The following is a 22,984-nucleotide window of genomic DNA, read 5'->3' as shown; positions in this document are numbered from 1 at the left end:
AGGACTCGAACCCCCAACTGTGAGATCATGACCTGAGCTGAAGTGGGACGCTCAAATGACTGAGCCACCCGGGCACCCCAAATTATTTTTAAATTTGCATTAAAAAAAATTTCTTTCATTTAAAACAATTTTTTTTTAATTTTTAAAAAATGTGTATTCTTGAGGGGTGCCTGGGTGGCTCATTCGGTTGGGCCACCAACTTCGGCATGGTTGTGAGTTTGAGCCCTATGTTGGGCTCTGTGCTGACAGCTTGGAGCCTGAAGCCTGCTTCAGATTCTGTCTCCATCTCTCTGCCCCTCCCCTGCTCACACTCTGTCTCTCTCTCTCAAATATAAAAAACATAAAAAATGTTTATTCTTGAGAGAGACAGAACATAATGAGCGGGGAGGGGCAGACAGAGAGAGGGACAGAGAATCTGAAGCAGGCTCCAGGCTCTGAGCTGTCAGCACAGAGCCTGATGTTGGGCTCAAACTCACGAGCTGTGAGATCATGACCTGAGCCTTAGTCAGACACTTAACTGACTGAGCCACCCAGGCGCCCCTGTTTATTTTGAGAGAAAGAGACAGCTCAGACTTGTGGGTGTGCACAGGGAGGGGCAGAGGGAGAGGGAGAGAGAATCTCAAGCAGGTTCCATACCCAGCGCAGAGCCCGATGCAGGGCTCAATCTCACTATGGTAAGATCATGACCTGAGCTAAAATCAAAAGTCAGAATCTCAACCGGCGAAGCTACCTGGGGTAAATTATTTCTATGGGCAAACACACTTCCACAACTTCTCAGCTTCCTCTAGGAAAAACAGGAGAAACAGACTTACCAATATACTCTTCCAGGTCAATGAAACCATCAGCATTCTTATCTATATCCTCCATTGTTTCCTGGACAAAAGAGAGTAAGAAGAGACTATTAAAGTTAGTATCTGGATGAATTCGTTTAGGCATTTATCATTCATTAAAAACACACATGAACATGCGGGTATGGTTAGGGGCACGGGAGTGGCTTAGTCGGTTAAAGCATCTGACTTTGGCTCAGATCATGACTTCACAGTTCATGAGTTCGAGCCCCACATCAGGCTCTGTGCTGACAGCCTGGAGCGTGGAACCTGCTTCAGATTCTATGTCTCTCTCCCTCTCTGTGCTCACCCGCTCACACTCTATCTGTCTCTCTCTCAAAAATAATAAACATTAAAAAAAATTTTAAAAACAAATATGTACATGTGTGGGTATGGTTAAAGCATAGGAAGTTGCTGTTTTTCTAGCCGAAAAAATGGTAAAATATTAACTATTTTTTATGCTTTAACCCTAAATAATTATGAATCTTCTTGGAGGAACACTGGCATTATTTAATAATGACCTATCCCACCAAGCCGATAATGATGTGGAGTAGCCCTAGTCATGAAGTCATTCTAACAGATATGACCCGTAGGTCTGTAACTATGTAGTCTATGTTTTATGTTTACAAAACTATAAAGTCTACAGTTTATGTTTTATTGGTAACTGCCTTCTGTGATAATTCTTCAGTAGTGTCTGATCACTGGTTATGGGATTTTGTTTTAATGTTTACTTTTGAGAGAGAGAGAGAGAGAGAGAGAGAGAGAGAGAGAGAAGGGAGGGAGGGAGGGAGGGAGGGAGGGAGGGACGTTGAGTGGTGAAGGGGCAGAGAGAAAGGGGAATAGAAGATCCAAAGTGGGCTTCGCACTGACAGCAGAGAACCCCATACAGGGCTCAAACTCACCAACCGTGAGATCGTGACCTGAGCCGAAATTGGATGCTTAACTGACTAAGCCACCTAGGTGTCCCGGTTATGAGATATTTTTAAAAATAGGATATTCCTGGGGCGCCTGGGTGGCGCAGTCGGTTGGGCGTCCGACTTCAGCCAGGTCACGATCTCGCGGTCCGTGAGTTCGAGCCCCGTGTCACGCTCTGGGCTGATGGCTCGGAGCCTGGAGCCTGTTTCCCATTCTGTGTCTCCCTCTCTCTCTGCCCCTCCCCCATTCATGCTCTGTCTCTCTGTGTCCCCAAAAAATAAATAAACGTTGAAAAAAAAAAAAATAGGATATTCCTATGGTGCCTCGGTGGCTCAGTCCATTAAGCGTCCAACTTCAGCTCAGGTCATGATCTTGAGGATTGTGGGTTCGTGCCCCACATTGGGCTCTGTGCTGACAGCTCAGAGCTTGCTTCAGATTCTGTGTCTCCTTCTCTCTCTGTCCCTCTCCTGCTCACTCTTGGTCTCTTCAAAATAATAAACAAACATTTAAAAAAAAAAAAAAAAGGATTTTCCTGGGGCACCTGGCTGGCTCAGTCATTACAGCATGGGATTCTTGATCTCGGGGTCACTGAGTTCAAGCCCTACCCTGGAGCTTAGAGCTTACTTAAATAAGTGATTCTCCCAAATACAGTCATTCTCCCAAATAAGTCATTCTCCCAAAAAGAGAAACTGAGTTTCTGCTGAGAATCACTGTTCTCCACCAACCTGTACTACTATGTCTTTCATGTAATCATATTCCTCGGGGTGCAGGAAAGCTGTGAATTCTTCCTTTGTGGCAATAAGGTCTCCATCCTTGTCTGCCATCTTAAATCTCCGCTCATCTCTAACCATCATTTGTTTATAGTTAAAACCATCATCAGGGTCTGGATCATCTAGAAAACAAAACATTTAGGTCAAATTTTAACAGACTTCCACAAAACATGAAAATGTATGGGCTGAGGAATCAATTTCCAAGAAGGATAAACCAAGCAATGAAGAAACAACCTGATTACACAGGTAAAATTGTTAACAGTGTGAAAACATTCAGTTTTGGTCATCAAAGTCAGGTCCAAGTTGAATGTAAATGTTTGCCATCCAACATGGAACCCTGGCTCCTTGGCTAACCTAGGTACCGCTTCACTATTTTTGGTGTTAAGGCTACTAGAGGGTTCCGGCTTTCTAGTTATATCTGAGAGGCAGTGGTAGTTTTAAAATCATACTATCTGGGTTTGAATCCTAACTCTACCACTCCTAGCTGTGTGACTGTGGACAAGTAACTGTGCTTCAATCTAAATGGAGGTAATAATAGGACTGCTATGAGGGTAAATGAGCAAATAAATCTAAGTGCTGAGAATAGTGCCTGGCATATAGCTGGCTTTCAATAAATGTTAGCTATTGCTATTTTTATTAAAGATTCGACTCCCACCGAGAAGCTAGGTATCAAAGGTTTTCTATCTCATATTAAGGTCACTTTGATTCAAGCAACAGAATTATTACCGTTTGAAAAGTCACACTTCAGTTTTTTCAGCCAACTCAGATTATCTACCATGAATTACAGGTACCGTTTGCCACCCCCTCCCTCATTTATGTAAGATTCTAGGATGTAAAACTAGAGTTACGCAAAACAGGTCAGAGGTTGCCTAGGGATAGGGGATAGGGGATAGGGAAGGTAAACAGGATTACGAAGGGACATGAGGAAATTTTTTCGGGTGATGGAGAAGTTCGTTTATCTTGATTGTAAGAATGGGTTCATTGGCATATACCTATGTCAAAACTCATCAATTGTGCATTTTAAATATGTGCAGTGTCCTATATATGCCAATTATACCTCAATACAGCTGTTACAAAAAGTAAACATTAGATTACAACCAAACTGTTTCTGGACCTATCCATCTGTTATGATGTTGAACTATATAAGCAGTAGCTATTTAGTCTCTAGAAGAATGAAACTCAGTTTAAGTTGAAGGAGTTATCTGTAGGAAAAAGCCCAAAATAAATGGACAAAAAAACCTTTTCAATCTGCTGCGTGGACCAAAAGAAAGCATGTGAAGATATCATGAAATGTAAGACACCACAATCAAGCTAAGAAACAATTGTTCCTAGAACATATTGCTTAAATAAAGAAAGATATGGCACTAGTTTTATAAAAAAACCCACAAGGCCCCTTTAACAATAACATCACACTGCTGACTTTTGATACCAAAGTTCAGTCCTTCCAAATTTCAAGCACGGTTTGGAAAACAAAAACAAACTACCACTCTGTTTTGAGAGAGTTTTGGGCAGTTTGAAACTTCACGCTTTGTTGAGCGTCAAAATTCAGTAAGACAGCTTATTGAATCGTGACTATACAGGATACTCAAAACCATAATAGGTTGAAGATGGAGAATTTAAGGAAAATACACTTTTTAAAGACACTAAGTCGTCTCTTCTAAACAAAGTTTCAGTACCGACTCCGTAAAAAATAAAGATAACAGCAGACAACTGACACAACAAGACTAGATTCTTAACTAAGAGCCCTTCTCTCCACCTCAGGGTAAAATGTGGTGACTGGAATCAAGTAGCCTGATAACATGCACACAAAAGATAAAATATTTTATTTTAAATAATTAAATTCATGTGTTTGCTGTCCTTGTTTGGGGTGCCGTATCTATCCTAAGTACCAGCTTATTGTGCTAGCCAGCCTGCAGTTTCAAGTAGGCTCTTGATCTAGTTTTGGGATAGCCAGGATGGATCTTAGTATTCCATATTTTGCTTGTAGCAGAAACAGTGTAACCTTCCTTTTGTGGAAAGCAGATTCATTAAGACAGATTTTAATTAAAAGCTAAGATGACTTATACCTGAACTCAAGATTAAATCAAGAACATACTCTCACCAAAAAAAAAAAAAAAACCCTCAGCGCTCCTCTAAGCCACCTCATTACCCCGAGTGCTATCCACCCACATGCCTCCAGGGAAAGATGCCTTATAAAGATATTGCTTCTCTAGCCAGTGCTTCAGCTTATTCAGTCTCAGTAGAAATACCCATTACATTGAATCATTTGACCTGAGAGCGCAATGGAGCTCTCAACAGATTTTTATGCACATAATCATACAAAGAGCTTAATATTCATTTTGGGTAGCAAGTAAGTGCCTAGGTCTGAACTGAGATTTATTAACACACCATTCTGTTTAGATCACCAATAACCTAGCCTTTGCTCTATATTTATAAGTCCAAATAAATCAGGAGGGTGCTGAGTCTCAGCCAGAAAGCAAGAAACACGGGTGCCTCTCCATCTGCACTGACTTCTTAATACACATGTTCTTAATTGGGTGAAGGATATGTTTGGTTCTTGGCTAAGTGTCAAGCATGAAGAAAGATTGCCACTTTCGTCTTAGGAATGAGAACAAGCTCAATACAGAAATAAAAGTCTCTTCACTAGAAATGCATGCAGTCCTGTAATTAACACAGACAGCTGGCTATCCAGTGGGGGAAACAGACCATTATACACTCACTGCTTGTTAATCAGTGGTGGAGAATGCCTGCTTTCACCCAGAAATTTGCCTCATTTCCAGGATAAAAATGCAAGAAGTAACATTTATACATTATCTCAAATTGTAACTTCGAAGAGGAATCGCATAACAAAAACACCCTAATCATCAACTCAGTAAGACTGCCACCTAGCATTCAACAACAGGCAAGTGTAATAAGTAAAAGAAGATTACTAACAGGTGGCCCAAGCATACAAGCTACCAAATCAACAGAAAGCAATCACATTTGCCTTGAAGCATTTGCATAGCAGGCTGATAAACTCATGTGCCAGAGAAAACAAATGGGAAATTTTCTTTTCTAAACTTCAGTAAGCATACTAAAATTGTTAAATTTTATTAAGGAAAGCTATTTGATCTTTATTTTATTATGGAAGGTCAGTAATTTTCCTATTCTCACCAGTTATACAGGAATCTAGCTTGAATTTCAGGGTCACCACTTTAACGTGACCACGTCAAGAGATATTTCAAAGTCTCTTGCTTTGCATTATTGAAATAATGCCTTTTAGAGGAGATTTGCTCCAAAAATGATCTGAGGGATCACAGAAAGAAAAATTGCTAAAATAATAACTGAAATGCTAAAGATGTAGAAGATGCCGGACCTTACAAAACTAAAATACTTAATATACACATTTAAAGTTAATAAAGGAAAATCCGTTCACAGCATTTGGACTATTTTTAAAGTGCACAATTTCTCCCTTTCCTTCACTGTGTGACCCATTTGTTTCTTTGACTCAAGACCATGGTCTCTATCAGGCTGACATCTTGCCCCTTACCCAAGTAAGTGCCATAAGTCACGTTTCTGTACTCATCCCAGGAGATTAAGCCGTCTTGATTCATATCAAACTCGTGCCATTGGTTTTCAACATTGTCATATATGTATTTCTTCTGGGCGTGCTTAATCCAGGATTTCAGCTCCCCCTCCGTCACAAACCCATCTTTATCCACGTCTATTTTATCTACAATCATTCTACAAGACAAAACAGTTACGTTTCAAGGTGCCAGCTCCACAAGGCTTTTTCCCCCAGATAGTAGGGACCTACCTAAAACGTAGCCGTAGGTGGCATTTTTATACTCCTCCCAGGAAACGAGGCCGTCCTCATTGAGGTCATGCCCCTTCCACTGTCGCTCTACATCCTCGTAAATCCAGCGCTTTTGTGCAAATTTAATCCAGTCTTTGAGCTCATCCACAGTGACAAACCCGTCCTTGTCGCCATCTATTTTACTTACAATCTTTCTGTAGAAAATGCAGAGAAATCCAGCAAGAGGTTAAAAAGACACAAGGCTCCAGACTTAGCCAGGTGTGTGTTGTGACCACAGGTGTTGCCCAGGGCTAAAGCATGGACATAAAAATTGTCTCCAAAAAAAACCTTCCAGATAAGCAACTGAAAATATTTCTCTTAAGTGGCCTGTTACTGGTAACGAGCCATCTAGACAAGGCAAGCGCAGTCCATGGCTGGTGCACTTACACGCAAAAGCAAACCCATTCTCATCCTTTTAGGGGTCAGTTACAGCCAATGGTCAGAATCCAGGGGTGAATATCCATTCCTATCTGGGTTCTCCATTCTTTGTATCAAACAACATGCAAATCTTTTTTTTTCTTTGCATGTTGCCCTTTGTGCAGGGGCCACGTTAAAGTTAATCTTCTTTGTATCGTTCCAATATGTGTGCTGCCGAAGCGAGCATGACAAGCAAATCCTTATGCTTTTCTTTATTGCTTTAGGAGAATCTCAATTTATTGGTAAATAATCACAAATCACTGATAGGGTTTTCTAAAAATTCAAAAATGTAAACCAGACTTTAAAAAGTTCAGCTGCTTAAAAAGAAAATAACACTTTTGTTAAAAATATAAAGATAACAAAGATAGTTCTGGGATCACTTATACCTCAAGTCAAGATTATTAAAAAACAAAAGCGAAAAAACCAAAACCCACACACATACACAAAAACACCCCAAAACCAAAAAAGAAAAAAAAACAACACAGGTACACAAAGACAAAAGGACAGATGCATGCTTGTTATAAAAAATAGCTAACAGCTAATTATATACTATGTTGACTTGGATTTTCACATAGAACCACAAAAACAGAGAACTTTGAGGAAATGATGTGGTAAGAATGTCCACCCCTGACATACATGAGATTATGAGAATGTTAATAAGTTGAGAGGGTGAGAATACAGATGATAAAGCAAAACTACAAAGCTAAACAATCAATATACTTCACCCTTCATGAGCTTTTCTTCCAGACTTGGCATCTCAGTTTAACTTAAGAATTTCAAAATAAGTGCATGATAGGAAAATCCCTAAAGATGCAACCGCTCACTTATAGAGGCTAAGACAACCTATGAAAAGTCAACCAAGTGGCCCAGTATGGAATAGGAACTTCAAATCAAGATGTCCAAGTGAAATCTTGGCATACTCCTATGCTCTATTATTTGCAAGATGGACAAAGACTGTCACTTGGTAGCAAATAATGTCTTTTCCCAGTCTGCATTCGTTTCATGAATACTACATCGGAAAGTGATTAAAATCACAGACTACAAGGGGCGCCTGGGTGGCGCAGTCGGTTAAGCGTCCGACTTCAGCCAGGCCACGATCTTGCGGTCCGTGAGTTCGAGCCCCGCGTCGGGCTCTGGGCTGATGGCTCAGAGCCTGGAGCCTGTTTCTGATTCTGTGTCTCCCTCTCTCTCTGCCCCTCCCCCATTCATGCTCTGTCTCTCTCTGTCCCAAAAATAAATAAACGTTGAAAAAAAAAAAAAAACTTTAAAAAAAAAAAAATCACAGACTACTAGTGATACGATGAAAAGATATCGTATGATATCATCTTGATATTGGTATGTTGTTAGCCTTAACTGGCTAGTACTTAAACTCTCTAATTTAACAAGCATACTCCTTCACGAAATATGTAATCTTTCAGCTTTTGCTCTAAAGTATTAATAGAAAAGGGAAAGCAGGAAGAAGCTATCTCTTAAATACCTTCCTCTATCTACACGGACATAAAAGTTTTTTTGTAACTTTAACCCTGGAATTTTAAAAAATATTAACACATTAAGTTATACCAGTATTAAAAACTTTTGCATTATCTATAATGGGACCTAGTTTATGTCCAAATGGTACTAACTACCAATAGTGCAATAGTGCTACTGTACCATTAAGAAAAAAAAGGTAAGGTATCAGAATGCCTCCCATTCTCAAATGAAAATTTTAAACAGCCTAAAGAGGGTCACTCAGATAAGGATCTCTCAGATAAAGAGCACATAACTGCTCAAGAGGGGCTTTTGTTAATGAAGTTGGCTGAATGCCATTCCATTTATTCCAACAGAAATATCTCAAATGGTTTAGCCCAGATGTTGGCAAACTTTTTCCGAAAAGGGACTGATAGTAAATAGCTTTGATTTTGTGGGCCACATATGGTTTGTCACATATGTCTATACTTTAATAACCATCTAAAAATATAAAAGCCATTCTTATCTTGCTGGCCATCCAGCCTGCAGGCAGCTGTGAAAATACGCTGGAAGTGGGTATGTCCCATTTTAGGCACTAGCTCTAAAGGCCGGTGCAAATTTATGAAGCTAATGGTGTTGTTTTCCTGTGACCTACAGATGTAAGTTATGATGCCATCAAGTAAGCATTTATTCCAGGGTAGACACAATGCACTTAGTGGACCTTATGTTATTTCTCCTAAGAGGTAACATATGCCTCTACTCTACTTTTTTCAAGAGTCAAAAAGCAAATCAGTAAGTAGGCTCCAGGAGGGTTCATAATATTCCTGAAATATTCAGCATACAAAATCTTATATATATTCCTACGTGCACTGTTCTGAGGAAGGGTCTTTTGCTTTCCTTAGACTCTCAAAGGGGTTGACCTGTGACCTAAAAAAAAGGATGATGAACTGCTCTAGTTCATTTCTAAAGCAACTACACCAAGTGTGAGAACTTTTTAATATTTAGGCTCACCACCTCAAAACAAACAAACCCTCATTTGAAGGACACATAAATGAAAATTAAGTAGACTTAAGACCACTGTGAGTGACTGGGGGAGAATACACACATAAGAAAGTATGTTCTATTTGCTAACATTCTTAAGAAAAAGGGAAAACTAGGGGCGCCTCGGTGGCTCAGTCAGTTAAACGTCTGACTTCGGCTCAGGTCATGATCTCATGGTTCGTGAGTTCGAGCCCCGTGTCAAGCTCTGTGCTGACAGCTCAGAGCCTGGAGCCTGCTTCAGATTCTGTGTCTCCCTCTCTCTGCCCCACCCCAGCTTGTGCTCTCTCTCTCTAAAATAAATAAACATTAAAAAAAAAAATTAAAAAGAAAAAGGGAAAACTGTATTAAACTGTTTTAAAAATAGTAGTGAATTTTTGCAACTACAGGTATGAAAATGATCTTCTGTCCATCACTTGCTTTCTATATGGATGGAAAAGAGGAGGAGAATCTGTTGTTCCCAACCTCTGGTATATAGTCACCTACCAAAACAATGTTTAAAATGCCACAGTAAGCTTAAAAAAAAAAAAAAAGTTCATCTGGAATCCTTGCTTACAATAGTATATCACCTCATTTGTCATTATCTCCAAAATTTAGGAGAAGCATATAGTACTTGTTCATACATTCTATGAAAAACATGATTTTACCCATCTTATTCTAATCATATGGAGTCTGCTCATGTGTGTTGAACCTTTGTTATTTACTGAAGACAAAAAGGGACGTTGTCTCTACTGAAAACTGCCAGCAGAGCTACTCCACCACCTATATAGAGCCAGAACACACTGATTAACACCAAGTCTAAAGGCCCTTCATTATTTAAGAGTAACTCTGTGAAGAGCCATGTACAGACCCAAATATGGGTCAGACATGCACATTATTAATAGGTGAGACATGAAGACCGAGAATACTCTCATGCACCCCTATTTTTAGCCCAAATGTTAGCATAGTTATAAGATTAAAATTAAAAGTGAGCATGGTCTCTTAAAATTAGAAAAGCAACCTAACAGAAGACTGAGTCCTTAATGTATTTGTTTTTCCTATTTTCAAATGTTTGGAGATAGTTTCTCATTCTACATAGCAAAATCTTTTGAGTATTTCTGTCAGTGCTTAAGAATAAAATATTGGGGGCACCTGGGTGGCTCAGTAAGTTGAGCGTCCAACTTCAGCTCAGGTCATGATCTCACAGCTCGTGGGCTCAAGACCCGCACTGGGCTCTGTGCAGACAGCTTGCTCGAAGCCTGAAGCCTACTTCAGATTCTGTGTCTCCTTCGCTCTCTGCCCCTCCCCCACTCACACTCTGTCTCTCAAAAAAAATAAATGTTAAAAAAAAAAATCTCTTCGGGGCGCCTGGGTGGCTCAATAGGTTAAGTGTCTGACTTCAGCTCAAGTCATGATCTCAAGGTTTGTGAGTTTGAGCCCCATGTCGGGCTCTGTGCTGACAGCTCAGAGCCTGAATCCTGCTTGGGATTCTGTGTCTCTCTCTCTCGTGCCCTTCCCCCATGCACACTCTATCTCTGTGTCTCTCAAAAAGGAATAAACATAAAAAAAAAATTTTAAGGGGCGCCTGGGTGGCTCAGCTGGTTAAGCGGCCGACTTCGGCTCAGGTCATGATCTCGCGGTCCGTGAGTTCGAGCCCCGCGTCGGCTCTGTGCTGACAGCTCAGAGCTTGGAGCCTGTTCCAGATTCTGTGTCTCCCTCTCTCTGACCCTCCCCTGTTCATGCTCTGTCTCTCCCTGTCTCAAAAATAAATAAAATGTTAAAAAAATTTTTTTTTTAAACTCTTAAAAGAATAAAATATAGTACCGATCAGTTAGCAGATAATCCAATGAAAGGATAGAATTTATTCTGAAGTATCACCCCCAAACAAACCCCATAATGTCTTCTAATCAAAGCACTATCCATGATGGCAAAATACTTTTGGAAATTCCTCTGTGGTACAACTTTCCAAACAAACCTCTTGAATATAGTTCAGAAAGTTACACCAATGGTGCTCATTAAGGAGAAAATGTTCACTAAATTAACTAATTAATAAATTAATAAATTGGGGGCATCCCACTTTGGCTCAGGTCCTGATCTCACGGTCTGTGAGTTTGAGTCCCACGTCGGGCTCTCTGCTGTCAGTGGCAGAGCCCGCTTAAGAGCCTCTGTCCCCCTACCCCTCTCAAAAACAAATAACCTGCATTTCCTTAAAAAACAAGGCTTTAGGAGAGCCAAAAACAAACAAAAAACAAAACAACCCAAAACAAACAAAAACATTCTCAGATGCTCAGAAATTATCAACTGGTATACCATCAATTTTCCAGGTACAAAGATGCCTGCTAAGACCACAGAACCCAACTATGACCCAGCTGTTACTGAAACGGCAATTAATACTTGGACATTAAGACCATTACTTATTACAATCTTCTAAAAGGCATGATTGGTTTGCTTTTGTTTTTAATTAAGCAAATATCTGAGAATGAAAACAAAGAGGATAAAGGATGTTCTCAGAAATCATCAACTTTATAGAAATTAGCCCAGGGGTCTCATTTGCAGTTTATTATCCACTCAATGGTTTGGCTTGGGGCACAATGAATACTTGGTCACAGATCATTTTTAAAAATTAAAAGTATTGGGGATGAGAAGCCTCCCCTGTAATGTTCCTCGGGGAACAAGACGCAATTCAATCTGGGTCCTGTAGCATTTGGTGCTTTTGTGCAAAAATGACTTTGCTTTGTAGAATGAGGTAAAAAACCATTATTCAGTGGAGCAATGTATGAAAGCAAGCAATTAATTACATTTTAGTGGTAGCAATCCTGTGGCTAGCTTTCAGAAGATGCAGTTCAAAACAACTTTACTGGGTTGCCAAGCCAAAAGAGAAAAAAAGAATGAGCTGGCTTATAAAGAAATGTCATTACTTTAGCCCCCTGAGAGCTGGCACCTTACCCAAGTCTTTCCTTGCTTTCTTCTGGTGTCAGCTGATCAAAGGTCTTTGCTTCTTCAGCACCCAAGAAGGCATCATGGTCATAATCAAAACTCTGAGCATCATTGTGAACTTTGTCGCTGAGCTGAGGCTCATGGTGTACACGGTCCTTCTTTTCTGTGGGCTTGCTCAAAGCAAACGCTGTGCACAAGGACAGGCACATAAGAAACTGTCGCAGGTCCATGATAATCAGATCTTAAAGAAAAACAAAGATTAGTTAATTCCAGAAGCAGTGTGCTTTGTAATTAAACAAGAAATTAAAAGCTTACATCCAGTTACTAATTTGATTTCACCCCAAATATTACTACTTAATCCATAAAATAAGAATGGTAGAATATGAGACTTTCCATTTTTATGGTAATAATTTTTCACCAAGTTTCCTTCATCTGATTGGAAGTTGACAAGGAATCAGTTAAAATATCCACCTTGTAAGTAGGCCCCCTTTAAAAAACACCAAAGTAGAACATTAATCCTTTTAAAAAGTCAAAGAACCAACATTTAAATTCAAACTAACTTACTGACTCCCAACAACTTTACTTTTTGTACTACATCAGAGGTCTGGTCTTTAAACCTGGCTGGTTATTAGGATCACCTAAGAAGCTTTAATAAAATTCCCCCTATTGAATTAGAATCTTTGAAGTTGAATGAATGCATCTGTAGTTTTAAATGCTTCTCAGGTGATTCTGATGATCATTAGATTAGGAACCATGAAACATTTGAGCAGAGTCCTTCTCCTATATATAGCACCAAGTTGTCTCTCATTATTTATGCTCAATCTCAAATCATCTTCAAAGATCAAACCATTCAGATGGTACAGTGATGGATAACAACTGCTTCAGCATTCCATATACTGTGTTTCCCAAACTTGCCCGGGCATAAAGACAGCCTAGAGTGCTGTTCAAAGTACAGGTTCCCAGGTCCTAGTCCAACTGTCAGAATCTCGGCAGTCACAGGTGATTCTAATGAACAAGCACAAGGCTGGAACGCTTTACTGAAAAATGATTAAAAATTGCAAAGAATATGGAGAACAAACAAGAGTGCTACTGGAGGGATTGTGGGAGGAGGGATGGGCTAAATGGGTAAGAGGCATTAAGGAATCTACTCCTGAATTCATTGTTGCAGTATATGCTAAGTAACTTGGATGTAAATTTAAAAAAATTAAATAAAAATACCAAAAAGAAAAAAAAAACTTGCAGAGAAGCTGCAGGATGGCAACTTGTTTATCAGACTCTACAGATACCCCTCAGTATTGTCTAGAGAGGTTATGGTCTTAGAGAAAAAACTATAAAATTAAAAATCAAAAGGAAAGATTTTCCCAACTTTTGTATTTTAACTAACCTTTCACCAGTAGAATATGGATTCTGAATGCTTTTCCCCCTGCAGTTAAGTTTTTGTAAATTCATGTAATCTCTTATTCATTTCCGTTTGTGATTAATGGCTCCCTTACTGGGTAGACAGGTGGTTATTAGGCATGAAGCTTGTTGTGAGTTGAACTGTGTCTCCCTAAAAAGATGTGAAGTCCTGACCCTGGTACCCGCAAATGTGACCTTATTTGGAAACAGGATCTTTGCAGAGGTAATTAAGTTAAAATGAGGTCATTTGGATTAGGGTGGGCTCTAATCCAATGACTGATATGCTTATAAAAGGAGGGAAGTTTGGACAGACACTCAGAGAAGAGAATGCCAAGTTATGAAAAGAGGCAGAGATTGGAATGATGCATCTGCAAGTCAAGGATTCCTGGCAACCCCAGAGGCTACGAAGAGGGAGGGAAGGATCCTCCCCTGGAGCCTAAAGACAGAGCATGGCTCTGCCAACTCTTTGATTTCTAATTTCTAGCCTCTAGAACTAGGAGAGACTATATGAACTTCTATGTCACCCAGTTTGTGGTAATTTGTTACAGCAGTCGGAGGAAAGTAATAAAAGGCTCAGTATGCAGAAGGTCACTGCATCACATGAAAGTTAAACGCATTACTTTATCCTAATTTGCAGATTAAACTAGCCAGACTTCACTTTCCACAGGATGTCACTAGTGGAACCATTTGGTCCAAGGGCTCATAATTTTTATGTAAATATTTTTAAAAACATGAAAATTCTTTCAGCATAACTTAACTCAGTGGGGTTCTCAATCTAGACTGACTGCACCCTAGTATTACCCAAAAACTCAAGAAAATATGACCACTAGGTCCCACTCCTAACTATTAACATTTTTAAAAAGCAGTCAGGTTGTGAACCACTATTTTAATTAACCTCTCAAACAGCCATAGTGATAGCTTCAGAAGTTTGACCTGGAAGTATACTTAATATAAACAAACTGCATATATCTGATCCTGCCTCAAAACTTTGGGAACCAGAATGAATTGCTCCAGGGGATAAAGAAATTAAATACGCCAGATTAGATGTATTTTAATTATCTTTCTTGTAACCTCCAAAGAGCAGTTAAAGGAAGTTACATTGCATTACCTTGGATTTACAGAATTCTTTGATTAAAAAAAAATTTTTTTTAATTCTTAAAAATTGGGGCGCCTGGGTGGCTCAGTCGGTTAAGTGTCCGACTTCAGCTCAGGTCATGATCTCACGGTCCGTGGGTTCGAGCCCCGCATCGGGCTCTGTGCTGACGGCTCAGAGCCTGGAGCCTGCTTCGGATTCTGTGTCTGCCTCTCTCTCTGCCCTTCCTCTGCTCATGCTCAGTCTCTCTCTGTCTCAAAAATTAAAAAAAAAAAAAAAAAATTAAAAAAAAATTTTTAAAAATTAAAAAAATAAAAATTACTTCTAGGGAGAGAGAGATTTTTTTTTTTTTTTTTTTTTTAAAGAGAGAGAGAGAGAGGGAGAGAGGCTGAGAGAGAATCCCAAGCAGGCTTCCACACTCAGTATGGAGCCCAACAAGCCCAATGCAGAGCTTGATCTTAAAACCCTGAGATCACACTGAGCGAAAATAGAGTCAGGACACTTAACCGACTCAGCACCTCTAGAGTCCTTTGGATTCAATAAACTAAAAAATGTTTACCACAGCTGTTGGTGAGCATGTTATATAAAGCAGAAGGAAAGCAAATAGGAGAAATATGTTTAATCCCAATACAACCTAGAGAGCTGATTATACAAAAGCAAAACCTGAGGCCTCCATGAATAACTTTCAGCCTGTAAATGCATACAAGGATTTCCAACACCTGGGAAAGCAGTGCAGTGGAGAAGGGTGAGAAGGTCCTGAAATGGCAGAGGAGGATTTGTCAATAGAGTAGAGAGTAAATAGGACACTGCCAATAAGTCAAACAGAAACTCAGCTAAGGAGATAATGGAAGGCAGTCACTCCCCGAATGCCAACCCCCCCCACCCCAAAAGTACTTTCACTTGATGGTTGTTAAGACTGATGAAATCCCGTGGTGCTTGAGTGGCTCAGTCAGTTAAGCATGTAACTTCAGCTCAGGTCATGATCCCCCCGGTTTGTGAGTTCAAGTCCCGCATCACCTCGGGCTCTGTGCTGACAGCTCAGAGCCTGGAGCCTGCTTTGGATTCTGTGTCTCCCTCTTTCTCTGTGCTCCCCTCACTCACACTCTCTCTCACTCAAAAATAAACATTAAAAAATAAAAATAAAAAAGACTGATGAAAACCCATGAGAAGCAACATGAAAGAACAAGAGACTCAGAGAAACAGGAAGGTGGTACTTAAGCTGTTCCCACCAATGTTAGAACTCAGATATGCTTCTGAAAGCTTATAAGGATTCTGTTCCATGCTATTCCATCGAAACACCCAAATTTGTATACAAAGGCACTTGCACAAAGATATTGAACAATGACAGTTTATAATGATAAAAAAAAGGAAAACGAAACCAGAGAACTAGTAAATACACGTTAAATCTGTATTACGGAACAGTACGCAAAGGTTAAAAAGAATGAGGTGGATCAGTCTGCACTGAAATGGAAAATTTACCGACATGTTAAGTTGAACAACAACAAAAAAGCAAGTTGCAAATCAATGTCAAGATCTCATTTACATAAAAAAAACCAAACAGCCTCCCAGATTGTTTATATTTGTATACAATATAACACATGCACAAAAATAGCATGGAAGGATAAACATCTGTCTGTAAATGGTGGTAACCCCAGGCTCAGGGGAGAAGAGATGGGGTGGGGTGGTGAGGCTGGCTTGGAGTGAACTTTAATACCGTACTCTGTTGTCTATATTTTGTAAATGAGTACACATTCATGTGTATTATCTGTTGGTATTATTTTTAGGTTTATTTATTTATTGAGTGGGGGGATGAGGGGCATAAAGAGAGGGAGAATCCAAAGCAGGCTGGGGCTCAAACTCAAGAACTGTGAGATCATGACCCAAGCCGGAATCAAGAGTTGGACACTTAACTGACTTAACCACCCAGGCACCCCTTTGTGTTTTTAAACAATATTATAAAAACTCTTTTCAGTATTGCAAAACAAACATTTTCAAGCCATTTCTCTAGATTGAAAGAGGAAACTGAAGCAAAAACAACTACTCTTAAGACAAAGACAAACTTTTTAAAGTAAAACATGCTGTTCTAGAATAAAACTTCAGGCTACCCTTCAATAATTCAACTGATCAATCAAATCTGTGGAACAGTAAAGAGAAAACTAGAGATTTAGTGGCTCTCTTAAATGCCAAAGTGAGTATGCCTTTATTTTAGGGCAAAATAAAACTTCCATCTCAAACTAGAAACAATTCTTGAGACTTACAAAACTCTCCAGAGACAACAAATTTCTGTTATTTTGTTACACATCCAAACAGTATCTAGAGGTTTACAAAATCAAGTAAAATCAAGTCACTGCAACAGATTTTCCTTATGCCTATTAGTACGGGAACCTCACATTTAGAAAAGTTTTATAAATGACTAATTACATCCCCAGAGTAAAATACCTTAACAATTCTGGCATAATACCTTAACAACTCTTGTAAACCCTAAATGTTACAATATGAATAAATGCATTAAGCTCATTACCAGGGCCTGGAAAAGATACGTGCAAAGTTTTGATACATGTAACAGAGAAATGTAACTGATTCACTGTGATTTAGAGGGAAAACATTTAAGTTTCAGGCTTAACATCGCTTTTCTTTTTTAGCTTTTCTTTTTTAAAGTTTATTTATTTTGAGAGGGAGAGCACACGTGCAGGCACACAGTGCAGGCACAGAAGTAGGGGAGAAGGGAGGGGGAGGGGAGGGGGAGGGGAGAGGGGGAGAGGGGGAGGGGGAGGGGAGGGGGAGGGGAGAGGGGGAGGGGGAGGGGGAGAGGGGAGGGGGAGAGGGGAGAGGGGGAGAGGGAGAATCCCAAGCAGGCTCCATGCTGTCAGCACAGAGCTTGAACCCACAAACCCATGAGATCATGACCAGAGCTGAAACCAAGAGTCGGACACCACCCAGGCGCCCCATCAGGCTTAACATCTTGACAACAAGAGAAGAATTCCAGAGTAAAAGTCAAGAGCTCCTGCTTTATCATCTATCCAACTTTTTCCTTTCCCTCTCTCAATTAATCTTCCAATCCCACCCCTGTAAAGTCTCCTTCCACCATTCTGTCAATCAATACTTCTCAGGTCTCCAAAATCTAAAATCAGTCTTGTTCAGACCTTGCTATTCACTCAAGCTTGCCCTTCCCTTTCCTTCACCCGTAGGAGTGTCTCTGCTGCTATCTCTGCTTCCTCACTACCTACTGCCACCCTGAAATCTAGCTATCTACCACTGATGCAACTGCTTTAACAAGTCATCAAAGACCACTTGATGGACAAAGCCTATGGTCCTAACTTCATCTCTCTGCAGTGGGCAATGAAAAGCCCTGCACTTAAAATAACTTTTTTTTTTAAAAATATACACTCTTTGTGCTCACATATATCAACTCCTGGTTATTAGAAACTTTACAAAGGCCTCTTGTTCCATGAATATGGATACTAAAAAAAGACTGTACTAGATTTATCTAAATCCATATAGCATACAAAAAATGTTCAAGTAGAAACAAAGAATATCCCCCAAGACAAAGGATATTTTATGTGGGAAGATGTGAGAACAGTACAACTTTTTACACGAGGTATTGAAGAACTACATGAGTGCCGTTAATTTCTGAAGCATCTTTCTCTTTTCAACCAAACTGAGACCAAATGATAGAAAACGAAATGGCCCTTCTTTTTCTCCTTCCCTCTTCATCACAGCTACACATCAATGGATAACAAGATATCAGGAAAACATAAATGAAGGACTTAGTTGTATGAATTTTTACCATGTGATCTAGAAGGTAAATCAATGATTGTGCAAAAAGCATCTCCCCATCTATTTCTTAAATGACCTATAAGTTTTTTCTTTCTAAAATTCTGCCCCTCCCTCACCAAGGGTAACATCTAATATTTTCTCGTAAAAAAAAAAAAAAATTGGACCCGTACTGTTCAGGACAATAACAGTCACATGGGCTGCTAAGCACTTGAACTGTGGCTAGTGTGAATTAAGATGTGATATGTGTTATACTTTACATAGAAAGAAGGGTATTTTGTACGTGCTGGATTTAATAAATTATTAATTTAACCTGCTTTAAAATTTCAGGTGAAATGTATTCATGTGACTTGTACTGTATTTTTATTGGATAGTGGCATGTTAGTCACAAACTAAATAGAACAGAAAAAAATATCAAGTAACTATCATCGTTTTGAAGTATGTCACCAATAAGGGTCTTCTGCAAAGTTGTTTTCATGAATTGCTCCAGTTAATTTAGAAGGAGAAAAGATTAATATCATAAGCTTGAATTTCTTTCAATAACAAAGATTAGCCTGAAGAATCAGTTTATTTTAGTCATCCAAAATTTTCCTTGAAAGCTCTAATTCTTGCTATTTCCCTCCCTTCCTTCCCAGTCATTGGTCATAGAGTACTTAAATTGTTTCAGGGAAATTTAGATGTCTGGATTAAATACAACTTCTCAAGAACATTACCACTGAGTGATCCCACAGATACTCTGGTTGATCAAAGACCCACTGCTCAAAGTTAACAAGTGAGAGAAATGGGTGTGGCAGTAAAATTCCCGTTCTCTGAGCTGGATATTCAGCAAAAAAGGCAATCCTAAGTGACTACTTCAATTTTGAATTAGGGGAACAGGCTGGGCCTATAATAAGGCCCAGGTTATGAAATCTAGAAATTAAAGCTATCTGGTTATCTGACATTCTTTACTTATGACTTTAGTACAAGTACCACCAATGCATTATCACATTAAAGGAATGTCATCCTTCGTGATCTGATAAAAGTTATGACAGCCATTTATTCAATGTTTTTCTAGTGATGAAACAAATTTACAACAGTTCATTAACACCTTTTTTAAATATATATTTTTTATTTTATATTTGAGAGAGAGACAGAACGAGCAGGAGAGAGGCAGAGAGATGGAGACAGAATCTGAAGCAGGCTCCAGTCTCTGAGCTGTCAGCACAGAGCCTGACTTGGGGCTTGAACTCACAAGCAGTGAGGTCATGACCCAAGCCAAACACCTTTTGATTACACTATTTATGGTACTGAGAGCACACATTTATAAGAGCTGAGAACAGAAAACTGCAAAATTTGGCAATAGAACAGCTTTAAGAATGACAAACTATTACTCGGGCTTCATGAGTTCTATACCCAGGGCGACAGAGTACAAATTTAACACTGTTCCGGCTATGGAGAAAAAATTTAAGAAAAAATTCCAGAAAATTCTGAGAGAAAAAAGTTTCCTTTGGGGCTGATGAAACTTTAAAACATAATTAATTGCCACAGGAATGCTTTGCAAAGTGGCCACGGGAGTTTTGTTTTCTACTTGTAACTTTGCCATGCATGTTTAACATGCATAAAGTCCTTGAGAATTTGGTAGTTATTTTAGCTCAACCTCCCCTTCTGTGCCAAATGTCTATAAATAATTTTAAAGTCCTAGATGAAAAGATCTACCTACTATGATTACTCCAGCTGGAAGTAATCTATACCAATTACTCCCAACTTGTATAAAATTTGTTTGTACCACTCCACAACAGATCATAGGCTACTCTGTCTCCTTAGCTCCCCTACAGATATTTTATTTTTTTGATGTTTTATTTATTTTTAAGAGAGAGACAGAGTGTAGGTGGAGGAGGAGCAGAGAGGGAGGAAGGAAGACACAGAATCTGAAGCAGGCTCCAGGCTCTGAGCTGTCAGCACAGAGCCCGACGCGGGGCTCAAACCCACGAACCATGAGATCATGACCTGAGCCGAAGTCAGACACTTAACTGATTAAGCTACCCAGGCGCTCCTAAATATTACATGTTTAAAAGGCAGGACTCTCAGCTAGTAGAAACTGATATCTTTTTTTAATTTTTTTTTAACGTTTATTTATTTTTGAGACAGAGAGAGACAGAGCATGAACGGGGGAGGGTCAGAGAGAGAGGGAGACACAGAATCCGAAACAGGCTCCAGGGTCCGAGCCATCAGCACAGAGCCTGACGTGGGGCTTGACTCTCGAACCGCGAGATCATGACCTGAGCCGAAGTCGGACGCTTAACCGACTGAGCCACCCAGGCGCCCCGAAACTGGTATCTTTCTATGTCCCTAATACAGTGTCTTGCACTTTTTATATACCATTTTACTAGATTAGCTGGACAGTACTTGGCAGAAATGCAGTTCCTGCCTGCTCCCAACCCCCAATTCCCCTTACCGGATCTGGCCATCAGAAAAGCGCCTTTCAGTTGTTTTAACTCTAATACATAAATTACACCATCAACCACACCCATATTTAAGAATTCACAGAGGATCTAGGATGTTATGGCCTAGCATCTCCAGTGTCTAGGCCTGGCTACACCTCTGTCTTTCCAACACCCTTGCCACACCCATGTTTTAGAAATTTGATGTTAACATCAACATACTGATCAATTACTGATACAGGTGCAATGTAAATAAAATGCCACCAGTAAGTATCTTAACACATCACTGGATGAATGGAAGCAAACAATTATATTGAGAGTGATGAACTGATTTCACAGCTGAAACCCAGTACCATCCACTCAGGCATACCCAATTCATCTTTATGGGTTCATGGGCCTCCTAGCTGTAATCATCAAAAAAAATCCTATTGGGCATCCCTAAATCACTGTAAAACTCAGATAAGGCCTAGGCAACCTATCCTCTACACACAATTACAACTTACAGGTTTGTACTGTAAATGTGTACTATACTACTTAAATTCTTCAGTGATGGCCATCGTTTGTTACTTGGTTAACTAAATTTACTGAATGAGGTCAGACATGCATTTGTGTTGTGTCTTCCACTCCAGGGCAAAAAAATTTTATCAGAGATTATACGTTCTCTACTTCCCAGTTATAAAATCGTATTAGAAGCAACCTTATTGCCAATTCATTAACGTTGACTTTATGGTCCCTGCCGCCAGGAAGTGAATGCAGTTCAACTCCCAGAGACATTATTTTGGGAATTTACACGCTCAGTAATTGAGATCAAGGGCCCTAAAATTTTAGCAAGAGACCCAGGAAACTTTTGCCTTGATGCAAAAGCTGCTCTCAAAACTATCGATCACCAACTATGCTCTTAATCAGGGCAGCTACAGGGAATTAAGTTTACTTCTGAACATAATATGCCAAAAAACAGAACTAGGGTCTGCACCTAGAAGCAACAAAACAAGGTAAAAGCTACAATTCCCTAATAAAGGTTTAAAAACTCTTTTCTGTCGCTGACAGAACGATGCAGCCAAACATGAAGGCTAGAAATAGTCGGCTTTTCTTTAAAATTACACAAAGTTTTATTTTAAATCACAAAATGTCTTCCCGCTTTCTCCCCGCTCCCCCCGCCCCGTTTCTACACCCTCAAAGTCGGCGAACACGACTTTCTTGGCAGACGCACTCGGGATGTGGCCTTGGGGCTGAGCTGGAGGACACAGGTAGGCCGGTTAGTGGGAGGTGGCAGAGAACTGTTACAATACTACTATTCCACTGCCCTCCGACCTTCAGTTGGCAAACAAGAGTGACCCTCTAGTCCGAGGGACTCGTTGAGAGACGGGACCCAAGGACGGCGGACGTGGCAAGCCAGGCACAAAACAGTACCCCACACAACGCAAAGCCGGGAGCCGGAGTTCGCCGAGACCAGGCCCCTTCCCAGAGCGCGCGGGAGGGCGAGCGGCGGCCTTCGATTCAGACTGCGCGCTGAGGGCTCGGGGGTCGCGAGCAGGCTCAAGGCCCGTAACCCCGCGCTAGCAGAAACAGGGGCCCCGAACGAAGGGGACCTATGCCGCGTCGAGAGCGAGGACCGAAAGAAAGCGAAAAAGGGAGATGGACGAAAGGACGAGGGAAAGGACGGAGGGCCACGACACCTACCTTTCCTCGTAGCGCCCCCAGCCCAGGCTGCCACGGCCGCCTCTCACCCACGGGCTCAGCTCACGCGCGCAAGCACCGCCCAACCGGAAGCGATTCCGCGCCCCGCCCCCATCCGCCTCGCCGGCGGCCTCCTGACCAATCATCAACGAGCCCGCCGCTGACGCACAGCTTCCCCGGACACCCATTGGCCCTACAGTCGCGTAGCCGGGATTGGCTGGAAAGCGCCACGTCCCCGCGAGCGCGCCGAGTGCGTGGACCGGATTCCCGCCCGACGCTGGTCCCCGGCGGTGTGGGGGTGATGAGCCCCAGCCCCCGACTCCGGGCGGCTTGTGGGCGCGGCTGTCTGGCAGCCACGTCCCAGTTCACAGCTCATGACTCGGCCTCCACAGGGCTTCTTGGATTACTCTGCTAGTTATCTCCTTGCCCACTAGCACGTAGGACCGAATTAATTCGCC

The 22,984-nt window shown here is 40.7% G+C and overlaps 1 protein-coding gene and 1 non-coding gene across 3 annotated transcripts in view; both read right to left on the bottom strand.

Moving 5' to 3' along the window:
• Nucleotides 1-22,604, bottom strand: part of CALU (calumenin) — a 30,981-nt gene extending 8,377 nt beyond the window's left edge. The window contains exons 1-5 of one of the 2 annotated variants that reach the window (XM_047096587.1): nt 22,530-22,604; nt 12,174-12,405; nt 6,309-6,502; nt 2,468-2,634; nt 813-873 (exon numbers count right to left, since the gene is read on the bottom strand). In XM_047096587.1, coding sequence (XP_046952543.1) covers nt 813-873; nt 2,468-2,634; nt 6,309-6,502; nt 12,174-12,394 — 643 coding nt within the window. In that variant the 5' untranslated portion in view covers nt 12,395-12,405; nt 22,530-22,604. Of the gene's footprint in view, nt 1-812; nt 874-2,467; nt 2,635-6,041; nt 6,236-6,308; nt 6,503-12,173; nt 12,406-22,529 lie in introns of both variants that reach the window. The other variant, XM_047096588.1, reaches the window with a different exon arrangement.
• Nucleotides 6,842-6,949, bottom strand: LOC124525238 (U6 spliceosomal RNA). Its single transcript, XR_006965447.1, has one exon. It is a non-coding gene; the product is annotated as a U6 spliceosomal RNA (small nuclear RNA).
• Nucleotides 22,605-22,984: the final 380 nt, after the last annotated feature.

The sequence above is a fragment of the Lynx rufus genome, unplaced genomic scaffold, assembly GCF_022079265.1.
Source record: "Lynx rufus isolate CCGP_SWC_20201006 ecotype Redwood Valley unplaced genomic scaffold, mLynRuf1.p SCAF_4, whole genome shotgun sequence".
In the NCBI taxonomy this organism is placed as follows: domain Eukaryota; kingdom Metazoa; phylum Chordata; class Mammalia; order Carnivora; family Felidae; genus Lynx; species Lynx rufus.
Note: the sequence above shows the minus strand (reverse complement) of the source record. Positions and strands in the feature narration are given on the sequence as shown.